The sequence below is a fragment of the Ranitomeya imitator genome, chromosome 8 (assembly GCF_032444005.1).
Source record: "Ranitomeya imitator isolate aRanImi1 chromosome 8, aRanImi1.pri, whole genome shotgun sequence".
NCBI classification, from domain to species: Eukaryota; Metazoa; Chordata; class Amphibia; order Anura; family Dendrobatidae; genus Ranitomeya; species Ranitomeya imitator.
The window spans coordinates 170,990,551-171,005,111 of record NC_091289.1 but is presented as its reverse complement, the minus strand read 5'-3'; the positions used below and the strand labels follow the sequence as shown (position 1 = coordinate 171,005,111).

At 42.2% G+C, this 14,561-nt stretch overlaps 1 protein-coding gene across 3 annotated transcripts in view; it reads left to right on the top strand.

The window, feature by feature from the left end:
• The window catches only part of GLIS1 (GLIS family zinc finger 1), a 121,493-nt gene extending 114,684 nt beyond the window's left edge, over positions 1 to 6,809 (top strand). For 2 of the 3 annotated variants that reach the window (XM_069737839.1, XM_069737841.1), the window contains exons 8-10: positions 1,795 to 1,970; positions 3,015 to 3,104; positions 6,364 to 6,809. In XM_069737839.1, coding sequence (XP_069593940.1) covers positions 1,795 to 1,970; positions 3,015 to 3,104; positions 6,364 to 6,488 — 391 coding nt within the window. In that variant the 3' untranslated portion in view covers positions 6,489 to 6,809. The remainder of the gene's footprint in view (positions 1 to 1,794; positions 1,971 to 3,014; positions 3,105 to 6,363) is intronic. The other variant, XM_069737840.1, reaches the window with a different exon arrangement.
• The last annotated feature ends 7,752 nt before the right edge of the window (positions 6,810 to 14,561 follow it).

Sequence of the window (14,561 nt, the reverse complement as noted above, 5' to 3'; positions counted from 1 at the left end):
GCAAATGTTCAGGCAGGATGTGACAGCATCAGGAGCCCTGTTTACTCTGGGGGGAGGGAGACCAGTGGCCGGAGTTGTGGAGAGTGGTCAGTTTGTTACAGTTTTCGTCTTAATGATTGAAGACCATGATGTAGAATATATTCAGGGACCTGCGGTGATTAATGTCTGAGCAGCTCAGGAAACATGGAGCTTACAGCGCTAACATTCAGCATGGAGCTTCCAGGCCTGACAATTTTTATAGGCATGATTTACAAACCAGTCGGTAAATCGTTACATTACTGCATTCGCTTATAGCACGTACACCAGTTAATGTATTAATGTCAATGCTCTCAAAGCAGCTAATGAATTAGATAGTGTCTATCACCCCCCAGCTCCATCGGTTTGGGTGGCGCAGTACCAACCTTGGACTATATGGCCCAATTTGCTCCCTGAATACCAGAAGCTTGATGAACTTGACATATTGAAGTGTGCAGTTACCATTGAGGGCAGAAGAGTAATTGCCCAGGAACCTCCACCACTCAGATCAAGTCATCAAAAAGTTTCAGCATAACTAATAAGACATTGTGTGCATGCACTGGATTCATGGGGCTGAGAAGAAAACCAGCATGGAAAATGTCAATCATGCCCCAAAGGGGTGTTTGCAGCACTAGGCTGGACTAGTCTGGGTGAATAGACGTCCCACTGGACTAGTCACCTGATGAGCAGCACTGTATAATACCAGCCACAGATGACAGTATGAAAAATCTGATGTTCCTCTGATTTTCATCCATATTTCATCCATGTGTTCGCTTTTTACGTCTGTGTGATGTTCACATGCGTTTTGCCTAAGACCAGTCTCACACGTCCAGATATTTCCGGTACCGGAAGAAACGGTCCCGAAGCTATCCGTGTCCGTGTGTGCACGTAGGCCATCCGTGTGTCGGAGTTTATTGTCCGTGCGCTGTACGTGTGTCCGTGTATTGAAACAATTTGTTTTAATTTTAACCCTGACTTTAAAAAAAAGCACACGGACGGCATCCGTGTGTGCGGTACGTGTTTACACGGACCCATCGACTTTAATGGGTCCGTGTGATCCGTACGCTCCCACGAACACTGACATGTCTCCGTGTTTTGCACACGGACACACGGTCCGTGAAAACACGCTGACATCTGCAGAGACACATTTATTTTAATGTGTCTACGTGTGTCAGTGTCTCCGGTACGTGAGGAAACTGTCACCTCACGTACCGGAGCCACTGACCCCTAGTTGATCGTCCTTATCCATCCAGGGAAGAGAAGAAAATACATTTTTACCTTAAAAGTTTTTAAAGATGCATTGTCACGATAGCGACAACCACTGCGTTTATACAGATTGCGATATTCTTATCAGAGGAAGATCTAGGAGACTTCTGAACAAGCAGATCTAGAACCTGGACTAGAGCCATGAAGCTGCCCCACATATTGAGACATTCCAATATATTGATCCACAAGAACATGGGGAACCAATTAACACTTACAATCTAAGCATGACATGAGGTATAAGTATGCCAGCCACCTGGGAGATAGCAAATGAAGTGATTCATAGCCAAAGTAAAGTGATTCATGTCAGACGGATTTGCAAATGAACAGTTCTGTAACCACATTATATACAAGACTACAACAGTAATAAACGCCAAGGTAGATGATGTCCATGTATAAATAGGACAGGGACTGGTACAGAATTCATTTTTTATGAAGATCGCGAGCAATAATTATGAAATATGCGGCACCGCACCTTCTAGAATGACGCTGTCATCTCTTATGTGTGTCTCACAGAATGTCTCCCCATGTTCTCAGTCATCTCGCCGGCCCTATGAAGTCTACAGTCTCGTCTTCATTACTACACCGAGGATCCTCTCCCAGCTGCCACCAAAAATCTCACCATGGAGAGCAATGTTTAGTGGGGAAACATTACCGCACATTTCAGAGTCCTACAGCTCCCCAAATCCAAGGTATAAAACATGTTATAATCTGTAAATGTAATTTATTTCTTCTTTTTACTTTTTCTTTTATATTTTCCAGTGAGATTCCTGAAACTAAAATTCAATTATTGAAAGTGTAGTAATATTGCAGACACTCTCCTCCACGCATTGTTCCAGGAGCATATGTGAGCAGATGTATTGGTTTCCATGAGTCAGTTTGGCCCTATAATATTGGGGCTACACAGCAATTTTTTTTTTTTTTTACCATCAGACAGGTTGTGTAGTCAATGTTGTCATAGTGCAATGCAAATCAATGCAGTCGCATTGCGACTCATAAAGGTACTGTGGCCGTGACAAGCAAGTCACTAAAAAACATCTGGTTCTGGCTATTTAAAGGGAATCTGTCACCAGGTTTTTGCTACCCCATCTGAGCAGCATAATGTAGGGCCAGAAACCCTGATTCCAGTTATGTGTCACTTACTTTAATGGGTGCTGCAGCTTTGAAAAAATCCGTTTTATTTGCTGCAGATCTAGCAGAGCTCTGAATGCTGAGCCCTGTATAACCACGCCCACACCACTGACTAGCAGCTTTCTGTATACACTGTGCATAAGTAGAAAGTTGCAGATCAGTTGTGGGGGGCATGTTTTTTCTTAAACCATGAACCTGTATTGTGTTTTATAATAGAAATCAATTACTCCAGCATGCCTTTCATTAAGACTGGCGCGCACAATGCCAGCTTTAATGAATTGCAATATCCGCAGTGGTTGCTGCCGTGTCCCGCAGATCATTTCCTATTTAGGAGAATTCTTGTGATAGGACGTTTAATGCTGTTTAACACCGTTCACTTTTACAGCTACCGCCGGACCTAATGACTGATCAGTGGATGTTTTTGCTGTTGGGCCCCAATAATCTTATATATAATCTTATCTTGCGGTTTAGTCATAAATATGATATACCCAGACAATCTTTTCAATGTATCAAAAGTGAGAAAGAAAAATAATGGATTGATACAAGACCTGAGTTTTGTAATGTATTTAGCGCTGAAGATAAGAAGTTTATTTTTATTTGTTTAGAATTTCAAGGTAGTTTTGCGCAGTATCCAGAATGCTACAGAGAAGCGCTGGAGCCAGATCGGTACCATGGCCCAGGCACACCAAACACAGGTACAGATCTTAGAGCCCCTCGCCTCTGCACCACATGGTCTACAGTCTATGTAACCTGCTCTACTATAATGAATTGTTTCTTGTAGAATTGTTTGCATGCTATAGTATTTAGCGATGAGCGAGTATACTTGTTACTCGGGTTTCTCCGAGCATGCTCGGGTGGTCTCCGAGTATTTTGGCTTGCTCAGAGATTTAGTTTTCGTCGCCGCAGTTGCATCATTTGCGACTGCTAGACAGCCTGAATACATGTGGGGGCTGCCTGTTTGTTAGGGAGACCACCCGAGCATGCTCGAGGAAACCCAAGTAACGAGTATACTCGCTCATCACTAATAGTATTAAACTATCATCATCTGAAGTTTTTGTCATTTTATGGGACAAAGTTAGAACTTAAGGCACTTTGAAAATTGTACTTTATATAAAGATATATCTATACATAATATATTTTAATGCACAGTGGCATGTAAACGTTTCGGCACCCCTGGTCAAAATTACCGTTATTGTGAACATCTTTACATTTTATAAATATAAAAAAGGAAAATTGGCCAATGCCAAAGTTTGGGCACCCTGCATGGTTAGTACCTAGTAGCACTCCCTTTTGCAAGTATCATAGCTTGTAAACGCTTTTTGTAGCCAAGAGTCTTTCGATTCTTGTCTGAGGGCTTTTCATCCATTGTTCCTTGAAAAATTCTTTCAGTTCTGTAAGATTCCTGGGTTGAGCTGCTATTTTGAGGTCTACCACAGATTTTCAATGATGTTCAGATCAGAGGACTGTGAGGGCCATTGTAAAACCTTCAGCTTGCGCCTTTTGAGGTATCCTATTGTAGATTGTGATGTGTGATTAGGATCATTATCCCTTTGTAGAAGCCATTCTTTTCAACTTCAGCTTTTTTTACAGATGATGTTATGTTTGCATCATGAATTTGTTGAAATTTCATTGAATCCATTCTTCCCTCTACCCATAAAATGTTCCCTGAGCCATTGGCCGCAACAAAACCCCAAAGCATGATTAATCCACCTCTCATGCTTAATGGTTGACGAGATGTTCTTTTCCTGAAATTCTGTACTTTTTTTTTCTCCATACATACCCATTATCATTTTGATCCTTATCTTGACCTTCACTGTTCCTGATAACTGCCATTTCTTAATTACATTTCAAAGTGAGGAAAAGGCAGCTTGAAAACACTTCTTATAGCCTTCTCTTGCTATGTGGGCCTCCACCATTTTCAGAGTGCTAGGCAGCTGCTTAGAAGAACCCATGGCCGCTGTTTTTGGCACAAGGTTAGAGGAGGCTGGGTTTTCATAAAGCTGGGAAAATTGCATTACCTGGCCTTTCCTAACGATGATAGTGAACAAGCCATAACCCAAAGAGGATAGTTAAGGACTGAAACCTTGGTCAAAGTTTCTGAGCATACAAATCTCAAAGGGTGCACAAACATTTGCATTGGCCAATTTTCCTTTTTGTAATTTTTAAAATGTAAAAGATGAAAATGTATCGTATTTTCCGGCATATAAGATGACTTTTTAACCCCTGAAAATCATCTCAAAAGTCGGAGGTCGTCTTATATGCCGGGTACGGCGTGTGCAGGGAGCTGTTCTGTATGGTTCCCAAGATCTGGAGGAGAGGAGAATCTCCTTCCGGCCCTGGGATCCATATTCATGTTAAAAAAAAAAGAATAAAAATAAAAAATATGGGATATACTTACCCTCCGACGGCCCGCGGCTCTCAGCGGTGCAAGCGGCTGCCTCTATTCCTAAGGATGCATTGAGCGAAGGACCTTTGACGTCGCGGTCCCGTGTCTGGTCACGTGACCGTGACGTCATGGAAGGTCCTTCGCTCAATGCATCCTTAGGAAGTGAGGCCGCCACTTGCACCAATGAGAGCCGCGGGCCGTCGGAGGGTAAGTATATCCCATATTTTTTATTTTTATTCTTTTTTTTACATGAATATGGATCCCAGGGCCTGAAGGAGAGTCTCCTCTCCTCCAGACCCTGGGAACCATCCGCACCGCACACGCCGTATAAGATGACTGGGAGTATAAGATGACCCCCGTCTTATAAGGCGAGTATATCCCAAACTCCATATTTTATATGGAAAAGTTGGGGGTCGTCTTATACTCCCAGTCATCTTATACATCAGAAAATACGGTATTCATTTGCCTAAAATACAAAGGAAATGTGTCATCTTTAATTTTACGCCTTTTAGAGATCATTTCATCTTCAACTTGCTGAAAAGGAGCCTGTCAGGTTCCCCGTGACCCCAGAACCTCATGTGTCTGCATATGTAGACACACTGCCTATCAGTCCATGTGTAATATTACATACATAAACAGGTCTTTAGAAATAGTATTTCTAAAGTCCGTTTATGATATGTAAATGAGGGCTTTGACTATTGGACTAGTCAAGGGGGCGTTAGTGTCCCCAGACTAGTCAGCACACTAAGCATGTTATCATGCCCCTGTTGGCGTGATAACATAACTTACCAGCGCCGGCGACATCGCAAGAGTCATACTTACCTCGCACATGCATGCTTCTTCCCCACTCATCATTGATCCTCTGAAGTCGAGACACATACACCCGCATGCGCATGATCGGAAGTCTCTGCAAAGTCGAAAAGTAGACTCCTTTATATGGTTTTTGGAGGTGGATTTTTCAGCCAGAAAAGTCAATGTCAAAAACCTTTTTGTGAACCTACCCTTAGGCCTCATTCAGATGTCCGTGAATTGTATACATGTTCTATCAGTGACATGCTACTTACATAGTGGTTTTTGCAGACCATGTGCTCGCAAAAGTAAATCACGGACACATGTCCGAGTCATGGATCAAAATTATCCATTGAAGTCTATGGGTCTGTAAAAAAAAAACATAACTCTGAATGAGGCCTTAGTGTGGACAAGAAGTCCTACCATAATACTTGTGTAAAGAAAAAGAGTGTTATGTTCTCACAGAAAACAATCAGATTTAGGCCGGGATCACACACAGCGAGATACGGCCGAGTCTCGCAGGTTAAAAACAAGCTCTGGCACCGGCACTCCGGAGCGGAGCATGTGGCCGCATAGCAATACATGGATCTCCGGAGTGCCGGCGCCAGAGCTGGGTTTTCACCTGCGAGACTCGGCCGTATCTCGCTGTAGTGTGACTCCGGCCTTATGCTCACATTTTTAGGAAAGCTTTGGAAAATAAAAGCAATGTAACTCGTCTTGTGCAAGTCATTCACTTAGTGTATTTTGTCTAAGTGCAGATTTATTTTTTCTTTCCAAAGGGTATGATGGACATTGTGTCCCTGAAAGCGGCAGGACCAACTGCTCCCAAGAAAGAGACTTCTTTCCGAATGCGGCCTTTGACCACTGTCTCCCCCAGATTCCATCCATTTACACGGACACTTAGAGACCCTCAGCTCTGCTCCGCACTGTCTACAGTCTACATAACCTGCTCTAATTTAATGAATCTTTTCTTGTATAATTGTTTGTATGTTATAGTATTATATTATCGTCTGCAGTTTTTGTCATTTTATGTGACAAAGTTCGAACTTAAGGCACTTTGAAAATTGTACTTTATATATAGATATATCTATACACAATATATTTTAATGTAGGTATTAATAACACTTAGTAATTGCAGCACAGACCTCATGTATATATGATTTATAACCCTTGTATTCTGTTTTATAAGTTCTACTCCTATGTGAGAACATTAAAACTGGATGTACTGTAAAATGCAATTTTTTTTATTCTATTGATATAAAAAAGAGACAATTGATTTCACTTTCGGGGGCGGCACTGATCTCTGCTTGCTGCGTTCTCACCTTACAATGTGCACTGACGGTGCGCTCTCTTGCCGACTCATCACTTCTCATTATAGTTGGTGACGGAGTGCACTGTCACTGTACACTGAGAAGAATATTGAACTGTAAGGGTATGTGCACACGTATTCTGAAGGACTGCGGATTTTTCCGCAGCGGATTTGGAAAAACCGCAGTGCAAAACGGCTACGGTTTGTCCTGTGAATTTATCGTGGTTTCTACTGCGGATTCCGCTGCGGCTTTACACCTGCAGTTTTCTATTGGAGCAGGTGTAAAACCGCAGCGGAATCCGCACAAAAAATTGACATGCTGCGGATTATAAACCGCTGCGTTTCCTCGCGTTTTTTTCCCCAGCACGTGCACTGCGGATTTCGTTTCCCATAGGTTAACATGGTACTGTAAACTCATGGGAAACCGCTGCCGATCCGTAGCAAAATCTGCAGCATGTGCACATAGCCTAAGAAGGGATGTTGTATTGAGCACACATCAGAATTGACAGCCGATGCATGCTCAGTGCAGCACGGACTAATCCAGCCTCTGAAACTAACGTTACTTATACTTAATTTCAGGGGGGGGGGGGACTGCAGCCTTTGACCCCTGATGATGTCCTGTTTGAGTATCCCAGCATGCACTGGGGATTCTCAAACAAAGCTTCATCAAAATGGAAATAGGATAAAAAAAAGTAAAATAAAGCATTTAGATTACAGAAGGAAGGGTGAGGGTGAGAAAAACTATTTTATTATTAAGATAGAGAGAAATTTAATATGAAAATCAATATTACTTTTGGTTCATCCCTTTAAAGGGGTTTATCCCAGCACGATACCTCCTGGAATTACATCCTATTAGGACATATGAAACATGACCTATGAGGTAGGGTCTATAGACAATACTATGGATCACAATGAGAAAAGCAGAGTAATCTCTTTTTAAATTCGTTTATTGATTTCAGGAAAGATCATACACATTTTGAGAGTAATCTCTTTTTAGGTCCGTAAATAGGCAAAAAAGTTACAGTTCTTCCTCACGAATTATTGAGTCATATTTTCTAATCCATATACTGGTAACTTTTCTAATCCACCTAACATCACTATTTCCAGAGACATAAGATTTAATTCTTATATTTCAATGTGTACAGCAGACAAAGGTCACAAGGGCATCATGTACATGATCCGAGAGATCTGGGTAGAACCGAATTATTGTTATTCTGTGATTTTTAAAAGCAAGAACCTGTTGACAAAAACATATTGTACCAATTACGCTGTTATTTTTCTCTTCTGACCTGCATGAGACAAGTGACAGAGACAGGAGACAGCTGTTGTAATGGCTCTATGTATCACAATCACGCCGTAAACATCAAAATGTCAACAACAATGGCCTGTGGCCCCAGGTTTGTGTATACAAAACGGCTGCCATGAAATAATTTGTACGGAAGACATAATTCGGTAATGAAAGCCTTTCAGCAATCCATTACTTAACATGCCTTGGTCCTATAATAACCATGTTATGGGACGGCATCAGAAAAGTGTCCAGTTATTCCACCCAATCTGAAAGTGGTGCCTTGCAGCGAGATATCATACTCCCATAAAACACGAATATTCAGGGTTGTTTGCGGTGAGCGGTGAGCAGCTGAGCTGATAGTAATGTCCTAAAGGGCTAAAACCCATTTGTGAGAAAAAAAAACGGTCCGTAATCTGGACCGGAAAAATTGGATGCAAACTATGCGATTGTCATGCGAGTTCAATGCGATTTTTAACCGCACCATCTGTTTTACATCGGTATGACATCCGTACGCAATGCGTTTTTTTTCTCAGCAACTATTTTTATGCAATCATTTACAGGACCATTTACAGTGTTCTATGCACTCGTCTGTTTTGCTCACAAGTGAGTATGAGCCCTTAGAATGATTTCAGCTTTAGTAAAATGTCCAATATTTGGAAATACAAATTGGTTGAATAATTTTACAATGGGTATAAAAAGTGTAAAAACTATATTAGAGCTACAGTAGTTGCTGGGGATAATGTCTGTCTGCTGCCAAAATCAGCTGTTTGACAGGTGCCTAATTCTGAAAGGGTGTCTTTTATAAGGCAACCCCTTAACACAAATCTATAACACCCTTTATGTGCCAAATAAATTGTTGAATTATATTGTATTACTAATATACTTCTCTCACTTAAAGGGGCTATCTAAACAGAGCGCTTCAGGAGTGCACTGCTCCTCAGCCTCCTGTCTGCTAGGGGGGCGTGCGCTCCTGGTGACTGACAGGTCGTGCTGGCGGCATGGCTGCGCCGCTGACCTAAAGTGAGCGTCCTACCATTCTGTTGTAGTATCTGAGGAGCGAGTAATAACTGAGTTCCAGCAATCCAGAGAGCTTCAGAGCATCGCTTACAAACTCTATGGCAAAGTGCTTGTAAGCACTGTGCTCCTTGCTTTGGAGACCGGTCACTGCTGATACACTGCAGAAGTAAGGCTGGAGTCACACTCAGCGTAAGACAATACGGTCCGTATATTACGGCCGTAATACGCTGAAAAGTCCCCAAAATAGTGGTCCGTAGCTCCTCTGCAGGCAGGGTGTGTCAGTGTATTTTGCGCATGGCATCCTCCGTATGTAATCCGTATGGCATCCGTACTGCATGTTTTTCTCGCAGGCTTGCAAAACCGACATACGGCTATACAAGGGATCCATGTGTAAAAAAAAACATATATATTGTCTATATATATATATATATATATATGTTAGTAGACACACACATATATGTATATATATTATTACTTCATACAGCGCTAGATAGCTTTAAAGCCGGTAATTCAATTACCGGCTTTTGCTATCTCCTTCCTAAACCCGACATGATATGAGACCTAGTTTACATACAGTAAACCATCTCATATCCCCGTTTTTTTTGCATATTCCACACTACTAATGTTAGTAGTGTGTATATGCAAAATTTGGCCGTTCTAGCTATTAAATTAAAGGGTTAAATGGCGGAAAAAATTGGCGTGGGCTCCCGCGCAATTTTCTCCGCCAGAGTAGTAAAGCCAGTGACTGAGGGCAGATATTAATAGCCTGGAGAGGGTCCATGGTTATTGGCCCCCCCCTGGCTAAAAACACCTGCCCCCAGCCACCCCAGAAAAGGCATATCTGGAAGATGCGCCTATTCTGGCACTTGGCCACTCTCTTCCCATTCCCGTGTAGAGGTGGGATATGGGGTAATGAAGGGTTAATGCCACCTTGCTATTGTAAGGTGACATTAAGCCAAATTAATAATGGAGAGGCGTCAATTATGACACCTATCCATTATTAATCCAATACTAGTAAAGCGTTAAAAAAAAAACACACACACATTATTAAAAATTATTTTAATGAAATAAAAACAAAGGTTGTTGTAATAATTTATTCTTCGCTCAATCCTTCTGAAGACCCTCGCTCTGTAACAAAGTAAAAATAATAAACCAACAATATACATACCTTCCGCAGATCTGTAAGGTCCCACGATGTAAATCCATCTGAAGGGGTTAAAAAATTTTGCAGCCAGGAGCTCTGCTAATGCAGCGCTGCTCCTTGCTGCAAAACCCCGGAGAATGAAGGTAAAGTAGGTCAATGACCTATATTTACCTTCATTTGCGGTGAGGCGCCCTCTGCTGGCTGTTCCTGGAGCGTGGGAATTTTTCTAGAAAGCTCCCAGGCTCCAGTTCATATGAGGGCGCCCTCTGCTGGTTGTCCTCATATGAACTCGAGCCTGGGAGCTTTCTTTAGGAAGGAGATAGCAAAAGCCAGTAATCGAATTACCGGCTTTAAAGCTATATAGCGCTGGATGAAGTAATAATATATATACATATATGTGTCTCACTGACTATATATATATATATATACCTATTCTATGTGTACACATTTATTCTACCTATTATATTGTAAGCTGTCAGTGTGATTTTACTGAACACCGCAATGAATTGCCGGCTTTTCTCTCTAACACCGCTGCGTATTTCTCGCAACTCACACTGCTGGTCCGTGTGTAATCTGTATTTTTGGGGCTTCCATTGGCATTTTTTTTGCGCAATACGGTGACAAACGCAGCATGCTGCGATTTTCTACGGCCGTAGAAAGCCGTATAATACTGATCAGTAAAATACGGCAGATAGGAGCAGGGCATAGAGAATAATTGGGACGTTAGGCGAGTTTTACGGACGTATTTTATGCGCTCATACGTCCGTAAAACTCGCTAGTGTGACTCCAGCCTAACTGGTAACGTAGGATATTTAATAAGACGCAAGTTGTAAAGTTGTTTGTCTTTACAACCACTTTGCAATTTCAACCTTTTATGATATTGAGACAAGTCCTTCACATGGATTTTTTCCACAACAGACATTTTTTCACCTAGCTACGATATGTGATAGATGTCAGAATGCTAAGGGCTCTTTTGCACCAATCACTGTGCGACCAGTGTTCAATCACATAAGTCTATCCAAGGGGTTATGTTTCTTCGTGTGGAGTGACATGTTAAGCATGCCGAGATGAGGAGACTTAAGCCACAATGCTCCTCTGGGAAATATGCAAATTGTATCTTCAGAGAGGAAGAGGACTAGAACTGTAGTGCCACCTATAGGAAGTAGCAATCTTAACAGTCAATGTTGACCCTTTAACGAGCTTTATCCTAAGTCATATGACAAGGCTTGTTAAATGGAGACAGCAGAGTAACCTGCAGACACAGATGCATACTCCATCACTGTTTCATTCAATCTCCTCCCATCTCCAGTCATGCATTGAAAAGGTGCTCAGGACCCTTAGTTTAATGTTTGATGGGGTGAGTCCTGAGTTACATAGGACCTAAGTCATTTTTCAACCTATCACCCATCCATTGAATAGGCGTTAAATATCAGTAGGGTCCTGCGAAGCTAATCGTCAATTGTGATTTTTATCCAATTAAATATGAAAGAATTTGAGACAGAGACTCCAACGCAGATGTGAACAAAGCCTAAATTGTATATACTGTTCGTCTTGTGATAGTTTTTGCCCTGTGATCAGCACGACAAGTCCATGGATCCTTTCTTATAACTGTAGCAGGGGTTTACCTGCTGAAGATGACGTTATAAGTCACATTTACAGTCTTTATAAGTGAGGTGTCACTAATCTGACAAAAGTGTTTTAATAACTGAGCTAATGAGTTTTTTAAAAAACTTTTTAACTAAACTTCACAACGGCAGCCGTGGTTCTCAGACAGCTTACAGAGACATTGATGCATTCTCCTCTCTGTGAAGCTGGGTTTAATTAGCGAGGCCATAAAAGAGACGAAACGCTTTCAGACCAATGGCTCCGGGCAGAACACTAAATCTTATTGTTAGCACAGTAATAACATTCAAATACAAGTAATTGAGTTAATAATTAAAAGTTACGGGGAAATTAAATAAGGAGGGCTGGCCATATGGATTACATTAGCGAACATTTCCAAGTCCAGTTTTATATGTAGGTAATGAGAGTTGTGTAATTCGTGGAATTTGTCAAGAGTTTGCTAGTGATTGCACTACAGAGAGGTAGAAGTGGCTGTCAGGAACAAAAGGAAAAAAAAATCTCTTATCCCAAAAAATCCTCTCCGATTCACTCAAGGCCCCTGAACCATGATTGTATTTATGTTGTTTTTTTGTCAAGATTTTGGTGTTTTAGTTTGCCACTATGGTTGGATTTTAGAGTTCCACATGTTTTTGCCTAATTCATCATTTTCGAAATTTCAAAAAATTGCTAAATTTGTTGCAAGTGTACTGCAAACCCCCTCAGGGAGTGATTTCATGTATGCTTGAAACTACACCAGAGATTTTGTGCATATTTTAGAGGAACACACAACTTTTTGAGCTAAAACGTTGCAAGACAAGTTAAAAGATAGAAAACATTTTTTACTTTGTGAAAATTTAACGCACTATGATCGCCATTTTTAAGAATTGTTTGCAAAAAATGTTAGTGAACACTTCAAGACAAGAAAGAAAGCGTGACTTAAAAGAATTGTAAGCAATAAATTGGCCCCGAGGTGTTTAGTTTCTATTAGATGATAAAATGTTATATCTGTATTTGCATCTTCACCAAAGGCCTCATGTAGTAAATGTCACGGTCAGCTGCGGCCGCCAATGCGGCCCAGCCCATAGACGCCCCCAAGCCGACCAACCTCAGAAGGCGTGGGGCGTGCGTCCCCCGGGGACGAAATACGGACCCTTTAAACCACAGAGGGGGACCCGGCCTACCCGAACTAGGGGAGGGCAGCCAGAACAGGACAAAACAGGATTCAAGGCAAGGACTTTGGTACCAAAACATAGACAGGAGAGGTGCAGGAACAAAAACACACCTAGCAAAGTTCAGGAGCTTTGTGAGTGTAGCTCAGGCCCCGCCCATAGGGCAGGGGAGCTTTTTATATGAGCTGCACCTCAGCAATTGGCTGGGGACAGCATTTGAAGTACACACCCTAACCCTGATAAAAGCAAGGGAGGTGTGGCCGCACACGCCCTAAGCACAAACAGAAACCATTACAGCACACAGTGCAGGATCTGAGGCTCAGGGCACCTGGTTGAGACTGCAAGCACTGAACCACGTGGAAAGTCATGCACCAACTGCAAATGACCTCACAACTCGCGGACAGCTTAAAAGAAGCAACCAGGGACTGCACATGAGGAAGGTATGGAGCAGGGCAAATACCTAAACACCCATGTACGACTGCGCAGCAGAGCAGGGAACTGAGAAGGCTCCATTAAGGTAACAGCCAACAGTATCCCAGCTCAAATTAGGGGGAAAAGAGTAAAGGGTTAAAGCAAACATATGCATTGTCATGCCGAAAACCAGAAACAGACAGAACGGCATGACAGTAAAATGTGCTGACAGTAAAAGCAGCCTTGATATCCTGAGCAATCAATCAAGGCTCAGCTTAAGTTTCATAAACTGCCATGTTGCTATAAGCTGCGCTATGATTAGATATCACACCTTAAAGGGAACCTGTCACCCCGTTTTTTGAGATTGAGCTATAAATACTGTTAAATAGGGCCTGCGCTGTGTGTTCCTATAGTGTATGTAGTGTACCCTGATTCCCCACCTATGCTGAGAAATAACTTACCAAAGTCGCCGTTTTCGCCTGTCAATCAGGCTGGTCAGGTCGGGAGGGCGTGGTGACATCGCTGGTTCTTCCTCAGCTTTACGTTGGTGGCGTAGTGGCGTAGTGGTGAACAAGCAGCGCGCGATCTGCGCTGTCATCCCTTTCGTCGGTGGGGGCGGCCATCTTCCTGGGGCCGCGCGTGCACAGATCGAGTGCTCTGCTGCACGGGGCTTCAGGAAAATGGCCGCGGGATGCCGCGCGTGCGCATTAGAGATCGCGGCGGCCATTTTCACAAAGCCGAGTTTGCATCTCGGCTAAGTGTACAGAATAGACAATAATTCATAGAAGTATAGCAGCTTATGGGAGGCATGCAACCAAATTTAGGAAAAAATAATTTGTGCTCTGCTGCCCCCTTCTGGATAAACATCAGAAAATATTACATAAGTAAGAGATTAGCTTGTGTCTGATATTGTTGTACAAAGACATATCTTCTATCTGGCAAGTATTTAATCTACTAGATTTTATATGTAGTCATTAAAGAGAGAAATTTGCTGTTGATTTGAGTTTGCAGGATAAAGAAAGAGATGCTAGAAAATG